At 36.0% G+C, this 13,745-nt stretch overlaps 1 protein-coding gene across 1 annotated transcript; it reads right to left on the bottom strand.

The window, feature by feature from the left end:
• Nucleotides 1-8,982: 8,982 nt before the first annotated feature.
• LOC114311452 (4-coumarate--CoA ligase-like 9) lies at nt 8,983-13,207 on the bottom strand. Its single transcript, XM_028257609.2, has 6 exons — nt 11,960-13,207; nt 10,672-10,861; nt 10,315-10,460; nt 10,075-10,142; nt 9,681-9,783; nt 8,983-9,255 (listed from the first exon to the last, which is right to left on the bottom strand). Exons 1-6 carry the CDS (start codon nt 13,082-13,084, stop codon nt 9,124-9,126), a joined length of 1,764 nt encoding a protein of 587 aa, XP_028113410.2. The 5' UTR covers nt 13,085-13,207; the 3' UTR covers nt 8,983-9,123.
• Nucleotides 13,208-13,745: the final 538 nt, after the last annotated feature.

Raw genomic sequence — 13,745 nt, 5'->3', positions numbered from 1 at the left:
AAAAAAAACACATGATATCCATATCAAATTTGAGGTTCTGATCCACAAGGTAAAACCATCATTCTTTAAATTTCTTCTCCTAAAAGGGGTTTTAACAGCTATAAGCACATGACAGAATGAAAAATATTATACTAAGAGCATGAGGGTATAAAATCACCCTGAATAATTATTTAGGCTAAACGATGAATAGTTTGGTTCGAATAAATTATTTTTAATAACAGACATATAATACAAAATCATAAAAACAAAATAATCATAACCACGGTACAGAACAGAACAGAGGGTCAATGGATCCATGACAGACAGAGGGTCACGAAGTAACTAATCAGAGAGCCAAAGGTTATTTAAGTCTCCCAAGGCATGGGACTATCAGAGGGTCACTAAAGTGACAATTCAGAGGACCAATAATTATTTAAGTCCTCTAAGGCATGGGACCTCCGTGGTAGTACTTATTCAAAACAAATATTTATAAAATCATTGTCAAATATTTTCTAAAATTTAAACAAACATATCCATGAGTTTCAATTTAAGCAAATAGAGTTCAGAAAATAATCCACATAATTGAAATATTAATATAACCATAAAACATAAATTATATAAAATAATTCATGGTAACTCAAAACATTCGTGAAATATATTATGGTGACTCAAGGTATAATATTACTCACTTTAATATTAACCCTTACTGTTTCCTCTTCCCGATCCCTCCGATTTCCTCTTTGCTCCACTTTCTTTTCTCCCTATTTTTGTGTGGCCTACGCTTATCACCTCTCCCCTCTTTATATACTTGCGCAAATGCTGAGACCCCTAGGCCAACTCATCCCTTAATGATTTTCTTTACAGGTGGCAGATCTCATATATAGCAAGATCTTCGAGTGGCACATTTTTGGATGCCCATCAAAGCCTACCTAGAACATACTAGCATATCCTAAGTATTTAAAACATACTAGTGTAGCAAACTACTAGGGCCACCTGTATACTTTGTTGAGTAATTATTATTATTCTTATTATTTCGTTTTATTTATTTATTTTTTTCTTTGAAGATTATGTTTTATATTTTGGTAAAACTAATGGCTCTTAATTAGATGACATTTTACCACACGCCATTTAAATATACTCCTAGTATTTTATTTTATTTATTTATTTATTTATTATTATTATTATTATTATTATTATTATTATTATTATTATTATTATTATTATTATTTATCTTTATTTTATTTTTTATTTATTTTATTATTATTATTATTTATTTATTTATTTTTGTGATAAACATTAAATGTTTAGTTGAAGTTAGTGAAATATTTGGGACTTGAGTATCACATTTCTCCCATTCTAAATAGAAGTTTGTCCCCAAACTTGACGTACCTTAGTTTTCGAAGAGGTTTGAGTACTTGGCTCGCATTTGGCTTTCAGTTTCCCACATAGCTTTTTCGACACGGTAGTTTCGCCATAAAACCTTGACAAGAGGTATAGTCTTGTTTCGGAGAATTTGATCACAATGAACAAGAATCTGCACTGGTTGTTCTTCGTAAGAGAGACTTTCTTGAACTCCGAGGCTCTCATAATTGATAACATGTTCTAGATCTCAAAGATATCGTCGAAATATCAAAATGTGAAAAACATTATGAACATTAGATAGTTTTGGTGGAAAAGCAAGACGGTATGCTATAGAGCCAATTCTCTCCAGTATTTCAAATGGTCTGACGTAACACGGATTCAACTTTCCTCGTTTTCCAAATCGAATGAGTCCCCTTGTTGGCAAGACCTTTAAGAACACATGTTCTCCTACCTGAAATTCCAAATCTCGTCTCCGTGTATCCGCATAGCTTTTCTGGCAACTTTGAACTGTGCGAATTCGCTGTTGAATGAGTTGAATCTTATCACTTGTTATTTGCACGATTTTAGGGCTTAATAGTTTCCTTTCTCTGACTTCTACCCAACACAGAGATGACCGACATCTCCTTCCATACAATGCTTCGTATGGTGCCATATCAATGCTCACTTGGTAGCTGTTGTTATAAGCAAATCACTAAAGGTAGGTGTTCATCCCAATTACCCTTGAGGTCCAACACGCACACCCGTAGCATGTCTTCCAAAGTCTGGATTGTTCTTTCGGATTGCCCATCAGTTTGCGGGTGATAAGTAGTGCTAAACTTCAGTGTTGTTCCCAAGGCTTCTTGCAATTTGTTCTAGAAATGAGATACGAAGTGAGGGTCTCGGCCAGATATGATTGAAACTGGGGTACCATATAATCGATTGATTTCTTTAATGTATAGAGTGGCGAACTTAATAAGCGAATATGTGATTTTGATCGGTAGGAAATGTGCCGACTTCATCAATCGGTCTACTATCACCCATATCGCATCATTCTTTGAAATTGACTGTCGTAGCCTGACTATGAAGTCCATTGTAATGTACTCCTATTTCCATTCAGGAATAAGGAGTGGTTGTAGCATTCCTGCCAGTTTCTGATGTTCTGCTTTAACACGTTGACATTGTAAGCATTTGGAGACGCGGCTTGCTATGTCTCTTTTCATTCCTGTCCACCAGTAGTGTTCCTTCAGATTGTGATACATCTTGGTGTTGCCAGGGTGGACTGCAAACCTCGAGCTATAAGCCTCCACCAATATCTTTTTCTTAAGTGCTGAAATGTCAAGTACGCAAATTCGATTTCGAAATTTTAACATCCCAATGCTTATAGTGAAGTCAGGATTAGGAGTAGTTTTCTACTCCTCGTACTTTTTCTTTAAAAGTTTGTCTTCACATTGGTGTGCTTTAATTTCTTCAATCAATATGGGTTCTATGATTACGTTGGCGAGCAGTCCTTTGATCTTACGGAGGACGAGGATACATGCCAAACTTCTGGTAGTCTTTTGACTCAATGCATCTGGTACAATGTTAGCTTTGCCTGGATTGTGATGGATCTCTACATCATAGTCCTTCATAAATTCTACCCATCGACGTTGCCGCATATTCAGTTCCTTCTGCGTAAACAGATATTTAAGACTCTTGTGATTAGTGTAAATCTCACAAGTTGTACCGTAGAGATAATGATGCCAGATCTTGAGGGCGGAGATTACTACAGCCAATTCTAGACCGTGAGTTGGGTAGTTTTTCTCGTGAGTCTTTGGTTGTCGCAAGACATATGCAACGACTTTCCCATTCTGCATAAGAATGTAACCTAAACCACTGTATAAAGCATCGCTATAAATTACAAACCCATCAGTTCCTGTGGGGAGTGCCAGTATAGGAGCTGTCACAAGCCTATTTTTCAACTCCTAGAAGCAACATTCCTACTTGTCAGTCCATTCAAAGGGTGTGTTCTTCTGAGTTAGTTGCGTCAAGGGTGATGCTATCTTCAAGAAATCTTGAACGAAGCATCGGTAATAGTCGGCTAAACCCAAGAAGCTTCGAATCTCGGACACATTAGTAGGTCATGGCCAATCCACAATTGCTGTAAGTTTTTGGGGGTCAACCGAGATGCCGTCTTTGTTGATGACGTGACCGAGGAAGTGTACACTAGTGATCCAGAATTCGCATTTCTTCAACTTGGCATAAAGTTTGTGATCACGTAATGATTGCAGCACTATTCATAAGTGTCGCTCATGATCCTTTGGTGACTTGGAGTATACGAGAATGCCGTCAATGAAGACGATGACGAACTCATCAAGATATGGTTTGAACACTCGGTTCATAAGGTCCATGAAGGCCGTTGGAGCATTTGCGACACAAAATGGCATGACAAGAAACTCGTAGTGCCCATAACGTGTTCTGAAGGTCGTCTTCTCAATGCTTTCCGTTTTGACTTTTAGTTGATGATAGCCGGAATGCAAGTCGATTTTGGAGAATACTTGGGCGCCTTGAAGTTTATCAAACAAGTCGTTGATTCTTAGAAAGGGGTATCGATTCTTGATGGTGACTTTGTTCAGCTCCCTGTAATCAATGCATAACCTCATTGTGCCATCCTTTTTTCTTTACGAACAGTACTGAAGCTCCCTATGGTGAGGCACTTGGTCGAATGAAACCTTTGTCTAGGAGTTCCTGGAGTTGGTTTTTTAGTTCCTTTAATTCCGCCAACGACATGCGGTAAGGGATTTTGGAAATCGATTGTGTATTGGGTTGAGTGTCGATGGTGAATTCGATTTCTCGATCAACTAAGGTACTAGGTAAGTCTTCAGGGAAAACATCAGGAAATTCTCGAACGATCGGTTTGAATCGAGTGTTAGGTCTATTTGTTGTGCGTCAACCATATAACAAATACAACCACCACAACCTTTTCTCAAAAGTCGATGGGCTATCACGAAGGATATCAAATACGGAGGGGTAGAAACTCCAATTCTTTCAAAGACCAGCTCGCGTTGGTCGGGTAACCAAAGAAAGACCTTTTTGGTCGTACAATCAATAGAGGCATGATTAGCAGCAAGCCAATCCATTCCTAAGATTATGTCGAAGCTACTAATGTGGAGTGGAATCAGATCGACATACAAAGTTTCACCTTTTAAGGATATAACACAGGACTTGTATACCTTTGTACTAAGTGTGGAGACACCAGATGGAAAAGCCACAGATAATGCATATCTCAACGGTTCAGGTGTTGATGTTAATTGGGAACAAAGTGTGGTGCAACAAAAAAATGGGTAGACCCAGAGTCAAAGAGAACATGAGCTAAATGACCACAGACAGAAAGTGTACCTGTCACAACATTCTCTATAGCATTGGAATTTTCGGGTACTAACGCAAAAGCTCTCTCTTGGCACCTCTGTTCCTTCTTCCCTCCCATCACCGAGTTGGTGAATTTTGGGCAGTCTTTCATCACATGGCCAACTTGGCCACATCTATAACATGCTCCTATTACCCGATAGCACTGTCCCTTATGAGCTTTTCCGCAACTCAGATAATTCGGAATGGTGCTACCTTTGGGAATAGTAAAACTTTGGTTGGCTGAACCAGTTGAGCTAGTAGATCCAGGATTTACTTTCTTTAGTGGGGCTACCCTTGATCCTCCGACTGGTTCCCAAAACTACTTCTTTTGACCCATTCCACTTGAACGTGCAATTTTTATTCCTTTTTCGGCGATGTATGCTCGATCCACCACCTCTGCATAGGTTGGTAATTTTAGAATCTCAAGCCTATCTTTGATTTCCGTATCTAATCCTGCTTCGAATTTCCTTGCTTTTCGGGCTTCTGTTGGAATAACATACGGTGCAAATCAGGCTAGTCGCGTGAACCTACTTTCGTATTCCGCCACCGACATTGTTCATTGCCTCAAATATAGGAACTCAAATGCCTTCTGCTTCTGTAGTGATTCTGGAAAATACTTTTCATAGAACACCTCTAGGAATCTCGCCCAAGTCACGATCTCTTCTTTTTCTAAGGTGAGAAGCCACCATTCCTGCGCATTTTCCTTGAAGGTGAAAGTGGCGAAGGATACTTTCTATTCTTCTGTGTAGGGTAGGGCACGAAAAATCTTCTCCATTTCTTTAACCCAAACTTCAGCTATCAACGGGTTTGAACCTCCTGTGAACATGGAAGGGTTCAGGTCTTGGAACTGTTTAATCGTAGTTGTCCCTTCTCAATGTTCTGGTGACCCATTATTCTGCAAGGCTTACAAGAAACTGGTAATAGCTCTTTCCACAATCCTTTCCATTGGATCGGCTCCATTAGATAATGACCCGGTACCATTTTCATTGTTAGACATAGCTATAAAACAATTTTAATAAACGTGGTGCATGATTTCTATTAATTACCTAAATCAAAACATATTCACATAATCTACAAAACATAGACAATATATACATTATTCACAAAACACCGATTTTATTCATGTCTAATGGTGTTGGTACATCACTTGCGATTATGTCAATTTAGTGCCTAACCCTCCATGACAAAACGGGTTGGAACTAGGTTATGGTCAGCTCACTTGGACACCAAACACAAGGAAAAAGAAAAACACAAAAACAACAAAAGAAATGATTTTGTTATCAGGATCTTAGGTTAAAAATAGCCATAGGTACTGTAGTTACATGTGATGCTCAAACTCCCAACTACTTTGCTTGATTCCAAAGCATCGCCATATCACCTTCACTCGGTATATGGGGATGCTTGTCTCGTAACCCCACAGCTGTCGTCTTGTGATATGCACAGGTACCTCCACATATGTCGTAATGTCACCAAAGTCAATCATCTGAGTATTAATTAGGTTTTGAGGGGGAAGGACTCTTGCTTGAATGTGATCACTTAAGAAGGCATTTTCTCGTCGAACCATAAACTCTAAAGGTAAAGGTGCCACTAAATAACGAGGATATCCCTGACTCGGGGCCATGCCTACTATCCGTGTAGGTCTTAAAAACCTATCTAAGGTACTCATAGTGTCAACCCTTCACCACTGTGTGTCTACTTCTATGGGGATAGCCCTTAAGTATACTGGTCGGCCCATGAGTCGGTTGAGGGTCGGGTCTGCCTGCCTAACTATTGCTTCTGAATCACCTATTTCCTCTAGTAAGTTTGGAACGTAATTGTTATTTTCAAAAATTCCTTCAACGTCCGGGGGATCAGGCCCGTACCAAAAAGAGTCGCTAAAGTTAAATTCTGACAATGCCTGCACTACAAGATGCCCAACTAAGCTATAGAAAAAGACTTCAACGTAATTTTTTTTTTTTTTTTTTTAACCATTGCTCTGATACCTCTTTGTCACAACCCATCCCGATGACCAAGGCTGGATCGCAACTAGCTAATCCTAAAATCCCTCAAAGTAATTCCAAGTAATTAATTTAAATAATGCAGCGGAATAAAATAAAAGAGATAGATTAATATCCGAAGCGTACATGAAAATTATTATTTATGTAACGATATAACATTAGTCGGATAATGATTACAAGAAAAAAAAAATGATATCCATATCAAATTTGAGGTTCTGATCCACAAGGTAAAACCATCCTTCTTTAAATTTCTTCTCCTGAAAGGGGTTTTAACAGCTATAAGCACATGGCAGAATGAAAAATATTATACTGAGAGCATGAGGGTATAAAATCACCATGGATAATTATTTAGGCTAAACGATGAATAGTTTGGTTCGAATAAATTATTTTTAATAACAGACATATAACACAAAATCATATAAACAAAATAATTATAACCACGGTACAGAACAGAAGGTCAATGGATCCATGATGGACAGAGGGTCACGAAGTAATTAATCAGAGAGCCAAATGTTATTTAAGTCCCCCAAGACATGAGACTATTAGAGGGTCACTAAAGTGACAATTCAGAGAACTAGTAATTATTTAAGTCCCCTAAGGCATGGGACTTCCGTGGTGGTACTTATTCAAAACAAATGTTTATAAAATCATTATCAAATATTTTCTAAAATTTAAACAAACATATCTATGGGTTTCAATTTAAGCAAATAGAGTTTAGAAAATAATCCGCGTAATTGAAACATTAATATAACCATAAAACATAAATTATATAAAATAATTCATGGTAACTCAAAACAGGGGTGAGCATGGTCCGGATTGGACCGGATTTGGATAAAACCAGTATCAATCCGTTATCTACGGTTCCTAGAAAAATTGGAATCAATCCAATCCATTTAAATCATGGAACCAATCTGAACCAATTCATTTAAACACAGATGGGATCGGTTTAGGACCACGAATTTACATAATTAAATAACAATATATATATATATAACACTTTAGTTTCATAAAAATATAAATATAGCACCATATTAGTTTCACAATAGCAACATGTCTTTTCATAATAGCGACATACTGTTCTAGAATTTAAACAACCATAAAAAAAACTAGTTCCACCATAAATATTTAGACCATTACAAATTAACACTAAAAACTAGCAAACAAAGTAATGAAAGAAGATATTATGCGAGTTTAAGTTTGGATTTAAGTTTTATATGAAATAAGAGAAGATACTATGCAGGAGGGTATATAATAAAAATATAGACTATATGTATACGGTCCGGATTGGTTCCAATCCGGAACCCATCCGTGAACTACGGATTTTTAATTTTTCAATCCGGAACCGAACCGCGAATTCAAAAAATCAATCCAAACCTACTAGATTGGATTGGACTGAATCGAATTACGGATTTCACAAATTTCTTGTTCAGCCCTATCATTTAACTTCTCAAAATAGCTCTTCCACCTCTCATTAATCTCTTTATCCTTCACCAACACCTTAAAATCCTCACTCTTGATACATTTAACATGATTAAAATCTCTTTTTTTCTTCATTCTTATCTTGTCATGTGTAAACATGTCAAACTTGAACACCTTTTTAAGTAAATTAACTTTTTAAATTAAACTTGAATATATTTTTAAGTAAAGTTGATTAAACATTAATAGCCATATGATCGGAAATAGATAGTTTATTTTCAAAATCTATGTCATCCACTTTTTAAAAGTAAATGTAATTTGATTATGTAATTATTAATTCTCGATCAATTTAATTTTTTTAATAAATATTTTACTTAATAAGCCTTATAAAATAAACCAAGATGACCATGTCCAACAATATCTTTCCAATTAAATGCCCAATTGGATAGAATCCATTCCTTTTACTTCAACTTTTATTTTAAACCGTTGGATTACGACAGTAAAACCATAACAGAGTATCCTCAAATGAGCCATTAAATGCCACCTAGTGAATGATATCCTCAAATGAGCTTACAAAAGTCACAGAATGCGGTGGTTTGTTTTTCAGAAAAATTTTTGAAAAAAATTCTCCATAAATAAATTTTTAAGAGTAATTAAATCAAACAAATTTTTTTTAAAAAAATTCAAAATTTTATTTGATTACTTACTTTTCAAAATCACTCTCTCTCACATACACATCAAATCAATCACTTTTTTTAAAACTCTCTCCCCAAAATAATTTTTGAAAAAATACAAATCAAACAAGTTTTCGTACTTTTTATCTCAAAAACTACTCTACAAACACAAACCAAACACACCCAACATCTTCACAAATGGAGAGGACAGCTGATGTATTATTTTGATTGCAATGATTACAAAGAAAGATGTTTACATTTTCTTCCCTTCCAAATAACTTCTTTTTATTTTTAACACATTAATAAATAAACAAACAAGAACTAAGAAAGAGTTATAACTTGGAGGAAACACCAGAATCAGATAATGCAAGCTTGATCAATTCTTTTCTCAACACCTTGCCAGGAGCATTTTTGGGTATTGAATCAATGAATAATACTCTCCTTATTTTCTTGTATGGAGCCACCTACAACAGATTTATTTAAAATGTAAGTCTCATAGAAAAAATAAAAATAAAAAATGGTGGTTAAATGGAGGCTAGTTACTATTTGTTGTCCTAGATAATCAGGTTGGTGTTGATATTAAACTATTCATGTCGTTCACATAAAAAAAGAGACTTGAGATTTCACCTTATTGAGGATGCAAATTCATATTTTTTCAATGTGGATGGCCATGAATAGTTAAGACAAAAACTAAATATTTAGGTTCACTAAAAATGCTAGAGACTCTAAAAATTCTATCAAAAATTTTATCAAATGTCTAACATGGGCGTGAGACCTACATAGGACACATATTGTGTGGGTCTCACACCCATGTGAGACATTTGGTAAAATTTTTAATAAAATATTTGAGATCTCTAACATTACTCTTAAGGTTCACCACATGTTCAACCTGTCTTGCAATAAAATCCTTGATCTGTGATTCATCAATAGTGCTCTCAGGTTGTCTTACAACAAAGGCCATGGGTACTTGACCTGCTTCCTCATCTGGGTACCTGCAAATTTCATCACCGATTTTATCAATAACCCAACCATTAAGCATAGTTTGTAGCAATATAAAAGGATTGGATCTATCTCCGGTCCATCCAATGGAATGGTCCGGTTTGGTTATGTAAGCCTGCCGCACGACATATTTTAAATATCAGTTCCACTAATATTTTAAGTCCAGATAGGTAAATCATTCATGAAAAAGTCGAATTAATCTAATAATCATTACCATATGATTTGTACTATTATACTAATATTTTAAGCAGTAACACAACAAACTAAGTAGAGAATATACTCACGGAACCACGGCAGCATCAACAATATGTGGATGGGTTTGAAGTAGATTTTCCAGCTCCACTGGAGCAACCTATTTGTTTATGCAAATACACGGCACACACAAACAGACACAATGTGAATAGTCAAAGGAAGAAAAATATGTGGCGGATGCTAACCAAGATTGAATAGTTCTTATTGCTTTATCAATACTTGCAAAAATAAAAATAGTAATAAGATTTGTATTGCATTATTGCATACATAACCTGATAGCCTTTGTATTTGATTAACTCCTTTATACGGTCCACCACGTATAAGAATCCTTCATTGTCAAAATAACAGATGTCCCCAGTTCTTAACCATCCCTCTGAATCCATAATCGCTGCAGTTGCTTCTTTGTCATTAACGTAGCCTTAAACAAAAATCACAAACAACCTATGAGAAACTCATTTGTAAAATCTACATCTTACATTTTGTTTTCTGACACTTTTGTAAGTACTTGTGTGGGTGCTGCTATTTGTACCCACAAAACTTCAAGTTCACTCACATTCTAAACACATTCACTTTCTAAATTAAAAATTTTGTGGTGGAAATTGTGCCTAAAAGGGTAAAAATGAGATCACCTTTCATTATGTATGGGCCTCCAACCCAAAGTTCCCCATGCTTGAAAGGAGGTAAGCTGATACCAGTTTCAACGTCTACAATTTTGGCTTGGCAATATGGCATCAGACGGCCGGATGACCCTAAAATTTGGCTTTCAATTAGACCCATCGTTCGCGATATTCCGCCAGTTGATTCTGTCAGACCATATGACTAAATGCAGAGTGAATCATGAATATCATTAGCAGCCCATCAAAATCCGTAGAAAACATGTCATTTTTCATGATTTGATGAAAATGTAAAAAATAAAAACCAAGGAGAATTTTATGTAAGTAAGAAATGGAACATAGATCTTCCGTGTAACGGGGTTGTATGTATTATTTATTTCTTTTCAAATATGAGCTATTAAAGAAGAGTAGAAATCCATTAAATTAAGAAAACAATTATATGTGATGAAAATGAAATGACAATAATGTTGACTATTAATATTAGTATTAGAGTTAATTCGCGTAATCCAATCCACCCATCTTGATACGAGTCGACAGCTTAACCTATCTTCTTTATTTTAGAGCTTGGATTCTCTGGCGTTGAGTCAAGTTCGCCCTTGCTTGGGCTTAGCAGACTGATTTGGTAATCCCAACTGTTTGTTTTTAAAATTTATTACTCATGCAAAATAATTAAGATAATTGAATAATTATATGTTTGAATCATATTTTTATTACAAAAATTAAGTAACTACTTTTAAAATTATAATTATTATCTATAACTAAAGATATCAATTATTTTAATATTTTATACAAATATTTTATTCCCAATAAATGATTTAGATCACTTGAGTTCCACTTCAAAATAACCCACTAAGCTCAAAGATTTCTCAAGATATGTCCATAAAATCTAAACACAAAATAAGACACAACTCTCTCAAAAACAGTGAGGCTCACATAAAAGGGTCCTGTCTCATTTTATGCTTAGGTCTTGTTTGGGAATATATTTTTTTTAGTAATTTTTTGATTTTTTAACTAAAATATAATGTAAAAAAAATAATATATTTGAGATAATTTTTTAATTTTTTACCAAAAAAAAAATAGACAAAAAATAAAATAAAATAAAAATTAACTTTTTAATATAAATTATTGACTTTTTAATTTTTTTTAATAATTTTATAACTAAAAAAATCACTTGCAGTCTTAGTTTATGTGTTGCTTAGTTTATGTGTTGCTGACATTATTCGACTCCAAAAACACTAAACCCTTATTATTTTATATATTTTTTGCACTCCAGTATCAACTGCTAGGGATACTAACGACTAACCTGCGCTACTAGCACCCCGGGAAACCTCTTCTTAAACCTCTCAATAACGGCGTTCGGCAGCGGAGCTCCGCCGCACCCCACCACCTCCAGCGAACTCAAATCGTGGGCGCCGTCCATCAAATCACCCTTTCTCACCATCGCAACAATAACAGGCGGGGCCAAGGCCACTTGTGTGACCCTAAACTCATCAATCGCTCTGATCATCATCCCTACATTAAACCTCCCAAAAGACACCAAACTCTCCCCCATGGCCACCGCCCTCACACACAACATAAATCCGTACACGTGGAAGTACGGAACCGCACAGAAACTAACCGCCGGCGAAAATCTCACCGGACGAGAAGCTTGTGATCCGGCCAACGACGATATGAAGTTCCGGTGACTCAGCTCCACGCCTTTGGATTTGCCGGTAGTTCCCGAGGAGTAGAGAATCGCCGCCGTATCGGACTGAGAAACGCTAATTCGATGAAATTTTCGAGTTCGATTCGTCATCATGGACTCGAACTCCGGCGAATCGAGAATAATCGTACGGTGGAGAAGTGAGGGGAGATTGTGAGCGGTGTCGGAGATAGCGAAGGCGATAACCGGTTTGGAGAGGTCGATTTGGCGAGAAATTTCGGATTTGGAGCTAGTCGGATTGGAAGCAGAGACGGTAACGCCGAGAGAGAACAGAGAGAGGTAGAGAATCGGGATTTGAACTGAGTTCGGGGAGAGAACAAAGGCGGAGTGGCCATTGGAGAGTCCGATTTGGTGGTGAAGAGAGGCGGCTAGGGTTTTGGTACGGGTTACGACATCGGGATAGGGAATGCGGCGGCGGGTGGCGGCGTCGATGAGTGCAGCGGTGGTTTCCGGTGAGGAGGGAGAGTTTTGGAGGAGGAGAGAGAAGACAAAGTCGGTGATTGAAAGAGAGGTGGTTTCGGGAGGAAGGAGAGAGTGGGGTCTGATGCTGTGGTAGCTTTTGGTCTCTGAGCAGAAACCACTGTTCGGATCAATGGAAGAAGAAGATGGATTAGGATTAGGATTAGGGTTGGGGATACGGATTGGATGCGCCATTTTTTTGGGCTGTATATGTATACGTGTATTGTTTGGATTTTGAATTTTGATGAAACTATATCTATTAACCATAATGTTTAAGTGGTTTAATTTGATAGCTCTAATATGGGAAATGAGAGATCCACACTTCTCCCCTTATCACCCTTTATTCTCTCTCTTTTCATTTTATTAAAACTTCGTTTAGAGTTTTAATATTGGAATTACATATCATTACTGATCTATTAACGTTAACAATAATGATTCAGGATATTAAGGGGTTGTTTGGGTGTCTTAAATAAGTGTATTTTTTATCCCTTTAAACTAAAAAATTGAGGAAAAAAATATGGATATTTGAGTTAATTTTTTAATTTTTTATAAAAAAATGTGTATTAAAAAATTGTATAAATTAGTGTGTAGGGAAAAATTAGGATTGGGAGTTGTGCAGTCGTAATTTTTGACTTTTGGTGAATAGTAATAACTTTTTAACTTTTTGAATAACTTTTGACTTTTTTTATCTTTCCCAAACTTTGCCTAATTTTGATATTCTAATAGAATACTAATGATATGACAATGAAAAAAAAAAAAAAAAACTAACAAACAAACCAAAATCAAAACATCATATCATAGTGGGTGAGGCCTATTGCAGCTCATTAAAACTGGTTTTAAAGCTCAAAAATTAAAATTCCAAATCATTTTTCTAACATTAAAGATTAATAATTGAAAATTTCTATGGTCCCTAATAAAATTAAATAGA

Source organism: Camellia sinensis, chromosome 5 (assembly GCF_055761805.1).
Source record: "Camellia sinensis isolate YWXY chromosome 5, ASM5576180v1, whole genome shotgun sequence".
NCBI lineage: Eukaryota > Viridiplantae > Streptophyta > Magnoliopsida > Ericales > Theaceae > Camellia > Camellia sinensis.
The sequence above is the reverse complement of the archived record's forward strand: the minus strand, read 5'-3'. Positions and strand labels throughout refer to the sequence as shown.

Coding starts and splice junctions, on each gene's coding strand:
- LOC114311452 (XM_028257609.2), bottom strand. CDS start 13,084: ATGGTTAATAGATATAGTTTCATCAAAATTCAAAATCCAAACAATACA. Junction 10,862..11,959: donor CCGGGGTGCTAGTAGCGCAG/GTTAGTCGTTAG, acceptor CTCTGCATTTAG/TCATATGGTCTGACAGAATC. Junction 10,143..10,314: donor TCAAATACAAAGGCTATCAG/GTTATGTATGCA, acceptor ATAAACAAATAG/GTTGCTCCAGTGGAGCTGGA.